This window comes from Cherax quadricarinatus, unplaced genomic scaffold, assembly GCF_038502225.1.
Source record: "Cherax quadricarinatus isolate ZL_2023a unplaced genomic scaffold, ASM3850222v1 Contig3208, whole genome shotgun sequence".
Classification (NCBI taxonomy): domain Eukaryota; kingdom Metazoa; phylum Arthropoda; class Malacostraca; order Decapoda; family Parastacidae; genus Cherax; species Cherax quadricarinatus.
In genome coordinates, this window is record NW_027198234.1 from 2,501 (window position 1) to 15,254 (window position 12,754).

Sequence of the window (12,754 nt, forward strand, 5' to 3'; positions counted from 1 at the left end):
CTTTGAAAGCATACAGCTTAGCCAATTTATCAGTTCTATCATGCATCTGAAGACCAATGTGAGATGGAATCCACAGCATGTGCACTCTGACTCCACTGTCCACAATCTTACCATACCTATGTCTGGCTTCTGACAAAAGCATGCCACAATTTATACTTAATGAGTTGAGAGCATTTATGGATGACAGAGAATCAGTTACAATTAAAGTGTCAACCTTAGATACATGGACACATTTGAGTGCAAGGAGTATGGCAAACAGTTCTGTTTGAAGGGTAGAGGCCCAGTTATTGATGCGTGCTCCAATTTCTTTATGAGAGCCATCACTCTGTGTGACAACAGCAGCACTACCAGCTGCACCAGTGGACTGGTGAACAGAACCATCGACGTAAATAATTTGTGAAAGATTGTTCTGTGTGACTAAGTTATCAATACAGCTTAAGGCATCATGTTTGGCTTCAAGACGAAGCTTTGGTTGTGATTTAAGAAGAGTTTTGGGGGGAAATGGAGGAATGGTAGTTTGGAATGGGGTAATATCCCATGGAGCAGGGAAATGTCTCTGTTGTCTAACTTGATATAGATCATGTAGCTGGTTCATGCGGAGGTCGGTTCCAGTTTTTTCGATCCATCTGGAAGGATGTTCACCAGTGCTGAGGAAAGTTTGGAGGGCTTCTGTGCAGGGGTTTGAATGGGCTAGCCTAAGCATATTGACCCCAATAAGGATATTTCTTTCAGTAACACGATCTCTAATGCTTGGAATATTAAGTTCTTTCCGCATATTTAAAATTTTGGCAGTACGAGGGCATCCTAGGATGATCCTCATTGCTTCGTTTTGCAGTTTTTCCAGCCCTCCAAGCTTCCAGTCAGACACGAGTGCAAGTAGTGGCGCCGCATAATCAACCAATGATCTAATATAAGCAAGATACATCATTTTCACAATTTTAACATTAGCACCATACCTGGGATGAAAACCTGCCACAACTCTAAGTGCTCTCAGCCTTTCTTTGTATTGGCGACAAAGTCTCGTTACAACAGGTCCAAGTAGTGGAACCTCAAAGCCTAGATACCTGTATCTGCTTACATATTCTAGAAGAGACCCATCATGCAACTGGATCTGACGAACTGTGCCTCTCTGCCGAGGAGGACGCCTGTTGAGTATCTTTGTTTTATCCCCTGAGATTATTAACCCCAGGTCCTGACACGAGGCTAGTACATGATTAAGAATGTTTTGGGTGTTGGAGAATCCGGTGGTGTGAATCATTATGTCATCAGCAAAACTAACCATATAATGATGGGGCTGGCTAGGCATGGCATTAAGTAAGGCATTAATCAAAATGTTGAAAAGGGTGGGACTAAGCACACCTCCCTGTGGGGTTCCTAATTCAAAATCTTTAGTTACACTTCTATGTCCCTGGAACAACACAGACGACTTTCTGTTGGACAGGTAACCTTTAATCCAGCGGAGAAGCCATCCTCCAACATCCATTCTGGCAAGTTCACTAATGATTACATGTCTGTTGGCTACATCAAAAGCGGATTTAAGGTCAAGGAACGTAGTGTATGAGCTGTCAGTGTGCAGAGTGAGAAAGGTGGTAATGCAATGATGCACACTCCTTCCATGCATGAAGCCATGCAACCGGGGTGACAAGAATTCCTTAATTCTGTGCATAAGACGATTAAGAATCATCCTTTCAAATGTTTTACACAAGCAGCTAGTAAGGGATATTGGGCGAAATGAGTTTTGTTGATTGGGCTTTGGAATGGGAATAATGAGGCTATTGGTCCATGATTTAGGGAGCTCCCCAGTGACATAACTCATGTTATATAATTCAAGTAAAGGATTACCTGGTACTCGACACAGCAATCTGAGTATGTTGTAAGTAATACCATCCTCACCAGGCGACGTGGAGTTGCCCTTAGTTAGTGCTGCATCAAGTTCATAATTAGTGAAAGGAATGTTGCAGTCATCTGCCTTGCTGAGCATAAAGCAAACAAGTCTCTCCCTTGCATCATATTTGTCCATTAATTTCGCCTGTGTGGTACTGGGAAGACTGTCATAGCTAGATGTAGCAGCCCAAGCACTGACTAACTCATTCGCCCTATGCAAGGGATGAGGGTGCGCGATCTGCCCAGTTCTGTTACCCTTAATTCTATTTATGTCCCTCCATGCCCGGCTAAGTGGGGTGTGAGCATTGAGACCATTGACAAATTGTTCCCAGTCTGTTTGCCGCAGCTCTGTCATACGCTCTCTGGCAGCAGCAAGGGCAGTTTGGAAGAGGCTCAGCATTTCAGGGGTACGATGGTTTCTATAGGCTAGGCCTAGTCTGCGAGCAGTACGTTTCAATGTTCGAAGTTTAGAATCATTGTAATAGGTATGATTTTTATAAGACTTATGATTATTATGGAAGTCATTTGGATTTAGAGTAGTAGGAGGTTTCAGAGGCGGCTCTAAGAAGTTCTGAATACTGCTCACAAGGTCATTGTTAAAAGTCTCGACAGAGGTACACTCATAGGAATTATACCAGTCAGTCACATGTGCAACAAAGTCATCATGTTGATCAGGGGAAACATTAAGACGTTTCCGTTTGAATATCCCACCAGGGAGAATAGTATTACCAATATCTAGAGAGGTTAGCCTTGGGAAATGATCAGACGCTATATCTGTTACAATGGAAGACTCACAGCTGGCAGAAGTAATGTTGAAGCCAAGACACAGATCAAGGACACCTCCATAGATATGTGTGGGTTCAAGGTCACCTACAATTTGCACATTATCATGACTGTTTAAGAGTGACAACAGTTGATTGCCATTACGATTACCAAACTGAGAGTTTCCAATGCTTTTGTGTCTTGCATTATAATCACCAATAATGAGAGTAGGTTCAGACTGAGCACAAGTTGGGAGCTCCAAGTAATTAAACTTATCAGCAGGAGCGTACAAGTTAAATATGTTGAGAGCAGAGTTCCCAATATAAATCCTAACACCGTGATACTGTAGCCCCTCTGTTTTCTTATGTGCAAGAAGTTGATGGGGAAGTGATTTTTTAATATATAGAACACAAGAATTAGTAGATTTGAGGTTATATGCAACAAACGATGGCAATTTAGGGGGTTGGGATTTTTCAGGGACTCTGCACTCTTGTAGACACACAATATCAATGGATTCAGTGGTTACTTTATGATGCAGGTCAGAAAATCTTTTTCTAAGTGACGCAATATTCCAACTTAAAATGGATAGTTTATACGAGTTTGGTTCCATTATAAAAGTCCAGGGATAGTATTCAATTTCTCAGCAAAATGAAAAAACTTACTAAATAACAAACAGACATAATCAATATCAATATCATCAGTATTATCCTTATCCATGAGTCTCCTAAGTGCACTTCCATTAGTGAGACCTCTTGGGAGTCTTTGTACACAGAGGTCACTGCGCTCTTTGTGAATGTATGGAAGGTGACACTATCCCTCGCACTCAACTCTCCGCTTTTATTACACTCATCACTATCATCACATGTATCACTTCCCTCATCATTATGACCAGTGATACATACACCATTATCAACAACCGGGCCATCTCCACACTCGGTATCTATCAATACATTACACTCATCAGGTTGACTATCATGATGGCCTTCACTGCCCTTATCATCTTCACTGTGATTGTAAACACCACTATCAGATTCATCGTTTTTGTGATTATTAACACCACTGCAATCATCCACCTTCAAGGACCATAACATTGTGTCAATCGCATCTGCTAGAAAAATGACGGGATGGATAATGAGAACCTTCAAAACTAGGGATGCCAAGCCCATGACACTCTTCAGGTCGCTTGTTCTAACTAGGCTGGAATATTGCTGCACAATAACAGCACCTTTCAAGGCAGGTGAAATTGCTGACCTAGAAAATGTACAGAGAACCTTCACGGCGCGCATAACGGAGATAAAACACCTCAATTACTGGGAGCGCTTGAGGTTCCTGAACCTGTATTCCATGGAACGCAGGCGGGAGATATACATGATTATATACACCCGGAAAATCCTAGAGGGACTAGTACCAAACTTGTAAACGAAAATCAGTCCCTACGAAAGCAAAAGACTCGGCAGACGATGCAACATCCCCCCAATGAAAAGAAGGGGTGTCACTAGCACGTTAAGAGACAACACAATAAGTGTCAGGGGCCCAAGACTGTTCAAATGCCTCACAGCATACATAAGGGGGATTACCAATAGACCCCTGGCTGTCTTCAAGCAGGCACTGGACAAGCACCTAAAGTCGGTACCTGAACAGCTGGGCTGTGGTTCATACGCTGGATTGCGTGCAGCCAGCAGTAACAGCCTGGTTGATCAGGCCCTGATCTACCATGAGGTCTGGTCACAGACCAGGCTGTGGGGGCGTTGACCCTCGGAACTCTCTCTCCAGATAAACTCCAGATATATATATATATATATATATATATATATATATATATATATATATATATATATATATATATATATATATATATATATGTGTATGTCGTGCCGAATATGTAAAACTGGTCAATTAGCAAGAACTCATTTAAAATCAAGTCCTTTCAAAAATTTTCTCTTATACGTTTAAAGATATATTTTTTTCATTAATGTTAACGTAAAAAATTTTAATTTTGCATCAAAAGAATCTTAGAAAACTTACCTAACCTTATTTTAACAAGAACAATTTATTTTAGCGTAACCCAACTAAACATATTTTATATTTGTTTACAATAATTTAATACCAAACACAGTGAAATAAATTTTTTTTCGTTAGGTTCAGAATGATTTTGGCGAAATTATTGCATACACAAATTTTTGCTTGTCCTATATGGCAAGATGAGCGTTGCACGACATATATATACACGAGGAGAAAGTGTCTTGTGGGCGGGAAGAGATGGTCTTATGGGCGGGGAGAGATCGTCTTATGGGCGGGGAGAGATCGTCTTATGGGCGGGGAGAGATCGTCTTATGGGCGGGGAGAGATCGTCTTACGGGCGGGGAGAGATCGTCTTATGGGCGGGGAGAGGTCTTATGGGCGGAGAGAGAGGGTCTTATGGGCGGAGAGAGATGGTCTTATGGGCGGAGAGAGATGGTCTTACGGACGGGGAGAGACATTGTGGTGGGTTGGGAGTTAGATGGCGGGTGGGGTGGGTGGATGGGTCACGATACATATAGACAGCATGACAGCCCGCCCCTCCAGGACATAGTAAGTGAACGTGCAGTGAGGGACCTGCACCTGCTGCTGCTACTCCTTCATCCCCCCGTCTGAGTACATTCTTGTTGCTTGCATTTGTTTATGCATCCGCGAATGTGTCAGAAAAATTTTGTCTATTCACAACCATCGAAAAAATTAGAACTGAAAAGGTGGGCGATATTTCGGTCCACTCTGCACCAATATTAAGTCTCGCATGAAGAAAAGACATACAGTATTTGGCAGAACAAGCTTTTATTGGGATAACATTTCTCTCTGGTTGTAAAGAAATTTATCAAATTCATGACTTGGTAAAGCTCTAAAACACATGGAAACGTAGCCCTAACAAGCGCTTGCTCAGCAAATGTTTCGTCTCTTCACCATTGTCAGCAGAGAGACATTTAGGGCCAAGTCGCCAGTGACTTCATTATGATCCAAGATTCAGATTCAGAATTCCAAACATTATTTCTTTGCATCGTATACAATGTGTAGTTTACATGTAGTAAAATATTGTTATGCACAAAGAAAGCCACTATCATGCATTCTAAATGAGGGTGGACGGAAAGAAATGTTTTCATCTCAAGTTTGTGAGAGAGTTGTGAGGTCTTCCCTCTTCTGTAACACAGTTTTACTGTTCAATTTTATTTTCATGTAAAAGAGGCTTTAAATACTGATATTGTCTTAATGCGATAACCTAATATAAAATCAAGTTAGTATATGATCCATATGAATTTAGCCCTCGTCTTTGAATTTAATAATAAAAGTGAACGAGGCTTCGTATGTACTCATGAAATATCCCCATCGCTAAACTGATAATGATACCAGATGAACCGGCATACAACCAGAGAGTAATCGATGTACCCATAAATAATAATAAATATTCCTGTAAAATCTTATTGCATCTAAGAGAAAGTTTGCAAAACCTTTCTTCAGGAACTCCTAGAATTTGCCCTTTTACGTTTGAACTTATTTCAAGACCGTATTTGACAATCATCTCAGGCTTTCAGTTCGCAGGAGCTCTAACATGCATTTGTAAACGTAATTAGATTTTAAAAGCATCGTATATTTTAATGCAACACCAGCTGAAACCAGGAAAAACCGTAGAAATCTTGTGGCAGAATCGTTTTTGGAATGCAGACTCTGGGATGCTGAAGAAAAACTACTGTTAATCTAAAACGTCTGTCCAGTATAGGCATAAATAAAGTTACATGTAAGGTTTGTCGCCGATATTTCTCCAACAATGGAGCTTTATTAAATTAAAACAGATAAACCTGGAAGGAGAGGAGGGTTATGTATACTGTGTATTCGCCTATATGTGTTGCAGGGGTACAGTAATAGTTCTTGGCTGTGTGTGTTTCCTGGTCAGAGGTTCAGCTAAACTGGAGGAACTGCTCTTCTGACCGAAGATGTTCAAGGAGACACCTCCTCCGAACGTCATTCTCCATGGTAATCAATTGTGCTCCATTCCAATTTATACGATTGTGTGTATTTTAGGAAAAAATGCAAATGTTATTCAAGTTGTTCACCTCGTTAGCACACTAGTGAAATGCATTTTGGAGGTTGGCAGGGAAAGCAACTTGAACAACGCCTGTGTAATCTACTGAAATTCTTACAATCATCTGACAAATTGGAATGAAGCAATTTATTACCAAGAATATAAAAGTTCAGAATAGCAGTTTCTATAGTACAGAACCACTGACCAAGAAATTTGTGGGAGGTGTAGGAACCAGTGTGTCCTGACGCCCACATCACTCATTCCTCGGCTCGTTTTAGGCTCTCCGCTATAAACAGTGTCCACCCATCCTCCTCTTCCAGGTTTATCTGTTTCAATAAAGCGTCCATCTAACTGTTTTTGTGTTTCTCGTCTTGGTATCTTATACCATTACCTACCCACGTCCACATCTGCTAGTTGCCAACTGCCAATAGTACAGAATATATTCCAGCGGTTACTTCTTCCCGTGCCCGTGACACTGTGTCAGGTAACCTCCTGATAAATGCAATAACAACAGGTACCCAGCCAACCAGCCAGTAGCGAGCCACCCAAACAACCAACCTGCCACTTCACCAATCAACCTGTCAGCAGGTGTGAACAGGGAAGAATGCACCTAGTAGTGGGAGCTGAACAATGGGTGCCGTGGCTAAGGATCACACAACACGAGCTGACAGGGGACCTTACCTACTCAGGTATCATGTACAACCTCCTCCTCGCTCTCTCTCAGACCATGAACTTTACGTAAGTAAAACAAAAATCACAATAGTTTTAAATCCTTTAAGTCACTTTCATTTTTTTTGGGTTATCCTAGGTTCTCTACACATATGCTGCCATGTATGATAATCTATGTAACTGAATTTGTGTATACCTGAATAAACTTGTATATAAATTTATTCAGGTATACACAAATAGTTACATAGTTGAATGTAATGTGTTCGTGCATCAGGTACGAGCTGCGGCGTCCTGGAGACGGGTTATGGGGTGTTGGATTCCCCAACGGATCTTGGAGCGGCATGTTGGGAATGGTAAAGAATGGGTACGTGTCACAGCTTCTGCTACACCAATGGTTCTTGCTGGTCTCTCATGCCAACAAACATGCACAAAAAATACTCAATATGAAAGGTAGTAAGTAGTGTATCTCAAAGCCAAACATTAACGAGAAAAAGTTTCGAGTGTGGTGAGTGGCATACAGCCATTGAGAGTATACTGGCTGTGTAAAGGTAACATGCAGGCTAAATTTAAACTTAACTAATAAGCCTCTATTTTAGGGACTAAAGTATAGTAGACTGGTAAAATATAGGTGACAGTAGCTTTGACGGCCCTCGTGAAGTCGATAGGCTTTAAACGTAATTAAAAATAACTTTCTCCACAGCGAGGTGGATTTCGCCCTAGGTCCCTTTGCCTTCAATTGGGAGCGGTACCATTACGCATGTGAGTTCAGCCAGCCCATCTTCATGGACTATGAGAGTGTCTTCATGCGCCGGGCTGGGCTTGAGACAGACCTCTTTGCCTTCAGCCGACCATTCCAGTGGCAGGTGATGTTGGTAACTTCTATCAGCAGACCGCTCTAAAACTTCCGAAATGAAACTCCCACGGGTCTAGCTCGATATTTTTTTTATAATAAAAATGTTAGCAACTTAAACACCACCTCTGCAAACATAAGTTGTATGAGCACAATACAATAATAGTGTACATACAATGCTGTCAGTCATGTTAGTCAACACCATGCTTGTGTGTGTAGGTATGGTTGGGACTGCTGGCTGCAGCCATACTCACGTGGATCGTCCTCTACTTCTTCTTCTACCTTAGTCCTTACGAACGGCAAACACCAATGAAGGAATATAATAAAGACAATGAGGAGTCACAAGCTAAGAGAGAGACCAGGATGGAGAGGACGCATTATCAGTCTCAGACAATGTGGTTCATTGGAACACTCTTCAATCAAAGTTAGTTGTTATACTGCACTCTTGGTGAATGAAGCGTGACGTTATAATCAGTTCTCATCTCAGTACTCTTGGTGAATGAAGACACGTTAAAATCATTTATCATCTCTGTATTCTCATTGAAAGAAGCGTGACACGTTACAAACACACACGTCATCGTTAGTTCCGAGCTCTAGTTTAACAGTTTCTGAAAGACTTTTATAAGGGGGAGTTAGGTGTTTTATCTTCACTGGATGCTTTGTGTAGAGATTCAGTGAAACTATCCTCACTTCCTCTGTCTAAAGACAGCAGCAGCGACAGCTAGACTTTTTTTTTATTCCCTTTTTCTCTCAACAGACAAGGCTTTAGCTATTACATATATTTTCCACGTAATATGCAACTGATATATTTCTTAACAGATTTAGTAAAGAAATTACTTAGCGCATATAAAGATGTTCCTATATATGCCATTCGAGTTTGGTGGTGTCTTGTGTATAAATTTACAATAAAAACGAAGAACGTGACTAATAACATTTAAAATCCGCTTCTGTATTTACTTCCTCTAAGGTTACGACTAGTATATAAGCCAGATAATTTTAAAGTAACAGATGCTATATAGATTACTTACTAGAGGTATCCCCGTACAAGTGGTCTAGTGCGTTATTTACTTCCTGCATGTAATCCCTACAGATACAGGTACCCCTTACAGGTAACCCTTAAAGGTTACTCCTACAGGTAAATCCTGGCTGCCGAAGAGTGACAGTAGACGAGTGATAACAGCAGCGTGGCTCTTCTCCTGCTTCATCTTCATCTCCGTCTTCTCCAGCACTCTCACAGCTATGCTCTCAGTGCCCAAGGTCAGTGGTTCTACTGTTCTCAAACTGATATACCACAGTGTGCAGCCTCCATAGTCTACATGACTTTTTAAGAACTTAAGAGCAAACACGTACTACAGTTTGCCTACTGGCCCATGCCAAACAGGTCCTGCGCAACCTGCCACTCCCATGTTTGCCTTGCACCCATTCTCTCATTTTCCATCACAAAATGGATTCTCTAACGAAGTAATGCAATCTGTAAGTCTGAGCTGGGAGACTTCAGTAGGGCAATGAAGATATCCCTCCCACCAGTCCTGTAGTTACTTCACATAGGAAACTGCTCGTTTTCATGACACTTTTCCCTCTCCCACCTTCACTTTCTTTTTGGGATAGCTTATCCAGTAAAACAATGATAAGAATACTATGAAACTTAATATATTACACGTGACAAATAGGATCTAGACAAAAGTCCCCACCCCTCCCCATTAAGAAAAAAAAGTCTCTTTGTTAAAGTGCAAAGTAGGTTCGGTTAGGTTAGGAAGGCATGTTTAAGGTATTCACATTCTTGCAGGTATCGCGGGCTGGAAATCCTAAAATCTGGAAAAAGAAAGAAAACACTATCACGACGCCTATTTTGATCCTGTTGTCATGGTGGGAGTAAAAGTAATTCTTGCATGTTGCTTTCCTGTAGACGTGAGATAGGAATCTCTCCTCCCGTTTTGAGAAAGACATCGAGAAATAGTGAATGTTAGTCTCTTCTACCGTGGAGTTGATGGCTGAATCTAGGCTATCAATAGTGTTTAGTATGTTTTGTATGTTGAACCTTCTCGGTACGATGACCAGGATGCCACTACAAAACTCATCATATCCTAAGGGGTATAATGCACCAGATGTCTCATGTGTAAATTAACCTATGTCCATATGTACTATATAGTGTTTTTTTTTTTTCTAGCTACTCAGAATTAGGACTCAAGAAGCCAGTCATGGAGAAATTTTTCCTTAGCAAATGTCTTGATCAGTGCATGTGTGTCTTTCACCTACAACTTGTCAGTATCACCATTCACGTTCCACAATCAATTATCAGGTTGGTGTACCCATCGACAGCACGGACGACCTGGTCAGTCAGACGCGGGTGCCATGGGCCATAGAGTCTGGTTCCTTCCTTTTCCAGATCCTCTACGTAAGTAATGCCTCGCCTGACCTGTATGTGGGTTATGTTGTAGAGCTGTACTCACCAAACTGCAATCATTAATTTGTGACTACGAGGGTGGCGTCTCGGCTCCTTCCACCGCCTTTCAACCTCAATGGTTACACTGCAACCCTCGCGACCCGTATCATGTCACGTGATGTAATATAACCCATGCCTCACATACTTTTACATGCTTTTCTGTTAAATTAACTAATTTCGCGGTACAGGCTTCGCACATGGATTTATATCCTTTTTATATGGAATTGTATGAATAACCTTGGATAAGTAGCTTAAGTATCACCTTTGTATATTTATCATGAATATTTCATAATTTTTCAATTCTAGATACAATTTACTCACGTCTGTAATACTTATGTGTACCACTTTATCTGAATAAAAACATTAACTGCTTTACTAAAATCTCAATGTTGAAGGAATTGTGACTCGTAACTATTTGCAAATAAGTAAATTAATAATTAAACAACAAAAGTATGTCCCCCAGCAAGCCACAGAAGGTATCTACCAAGCGCTGTGGGCGGGTCACTCGCATATGATCACAGACTGCTACACTTCCAGGAACGACATTCGCGCCGGCAAATTCGCAGCCGTCTGTGACAAAATGACAATGAAGAAGGTGAGATGAATTTAATGCAGAAGTTATATATAGCTTCGTAATGCTAATATACAATGTAAGTCTTCGAATTTTAATGAGGTTCGCCAATGGTTACGTAGTAACGGAAATACAGTACCTATTTATCAGCAGTTGCTTACTCCTCGATACCCAGGAAAGGTATGCCTCCATGACCAAGGTTGCTGGTACGTAAGCTAGGTAAAAACTACCTAAATCGGTATGTTCACCGAAAGGTTTATATTTTTCAGTTTATATCAGCGCAGAATGATCAACATAGGTTTAACGCTTTTTCCGAAAATATACTACTAATAATAATATAATACCTTGAATATATACCGAGAGGACTATCTCTTAGTGTATGGATGATGAGTAACTTTGATCGTTATTTTGGAGATTAAGGTCTCATTGACTAGTATTGTACAAGTGATGTTCAATCTTAATGACTCGTCTAGTCTAGAGGCTTTAAACCTAAAGTGTAGCTTGTGACTCACAAACATTTTCATAGTTGTACAGTGTCTAAGCGCTGCTGTTTGTGACGCAGGTCATGTCTGAGGACTTCAGTGCTACAGGCATGTGTAACTTCTACATGGCGAGGGAAGATTTTAAGTCTATGCCCATGGCTCTCGCCTTCCAGCACCAGCACCCTCTCTACTCCAAAGCCAACCAGAAGTGCGTCCCTAGTTATCCGCTACTTTACACAGATGCGCAGCTAAGTAGTCAAAGCGTTCGGCTTACAACTGAAAGATTGTTTCCCGGGCAGGGTAATAGGTACTGATAAATCTTCCTACACCTGTTGGTCCTATTCACCTAGCAGCAAATTGATGCCTGACTGTTAAGCGCCTGTTGTGGGTGGTGCTTCGTGGGGTGATATATTGTAACTATGACCAGGCTTTGAACAGAGGTCTCGTGTAATACAACAGCTCTCAGCATATAAAAAAAATATATCTGAAAAAAAAAAGAAATAGTGAGATCTAGCGTAACTGTCTTTTATTGCTAAAATATAAATTTAAGTGAAATTTTAATAAAATATATTCCCAAATAATTTTCTTTATAAAAATGTATATTTAGACAAGTTGAATTCGAGGTAGAGACTAAAACAGTTTTTGGTACTTTCCAAATCACTGATTGGTTTAAAAAAAATTATTTACAGAATTCTAGAATTTGTGAACAAGGGTCTGGTGGAGCGGTGGATCGCAGAGCAGCTGCCCAACAGTACAGCTTGTCTTGGTGCTCCAGACTCAAACTATGTCAGTGACAAGCGACCACTTACACTCAAAGACTACTATGGTCTTTTCACCGTGTGTGCAGTCTGTGAGTTCTTGCAAAATGCGAGTTGATCTTGCAATCTGTGAAGTGTCTGCAGTCTATGCGTACATTATCCCTACAGCCGAAATTATCCTTGCAATCAAGGTTTTTCTTGCAATCTAGGTTTTTCTTGCAATCTATGAGCTCTTTAATATACTGTACAACTGGGTATATATACCCTACAAGGCAGTCGAGGCT

The 12,754-nt window shown here is 40.9% G+C and overlaps 1 protein-coding gene across 1 annotated transcript; it reads left to right on the top strand.

Annotated features, from left to right (window-relative positions):
* The first annotated feature begins 7,255 nt into the window (after positions 1-7,255).
* LOC138851985 (glutamate receptor ionotropic, kainate 5-like) lies at positions 7,256-12,618 on the top strand. The gene is made up of 9 exons (XM_070081579.1): positions 7,256-7,435; positions 7,641-7,730; positions 8,067-8,238; positions 8,436-8,640; positions 9,352-9,473; positions 10,516-10,611; positions 11,123-11,254; positions 11,793-11,920; positions 12,402-12,618. The coding sequence occupies exons 1-9, from the start codon at positions 7,302-7,304 to the stop codon at positions 12,586-12,588; spliced, it is 1,266 nt and encodes a 421-aa protein (XP_069937680.1). The 5' UTR covers positions 7,256-7,301; the 3' UTR covers positions 12,589-12,618.
* Positions 12,619-12,754: the final 136 nt, after the last annotated feature.

What these genes read in the sequence shown, in the direction of transcription:
- LOC138851985 (XM_070081579.1), top strand. Translation starts at nt 7,302, where the DNA reads ATGCACCTAGTAGTGGGAGCTGAACAATGGGTGCCGTGGCTAAGGATC. An exon ending in TTGGGAATGGTAAAGAATGG is followed by an intron (nt 7,731 to 8,066) that starts GTACGTGTCACA and finishes CTTTCTCCACAG; the next exon opens with CGAGGTGGATTTCGCCCTAG. An exon ending in TCCAGTGGCAGGTGATGTTG is followed by an intron (nt 8,239 to 8,435) that starts GTAACTTCTATC and finishes TTGTGTGTGTAG; the next exon opens with GTATGGTTGGGACTGCTGGC.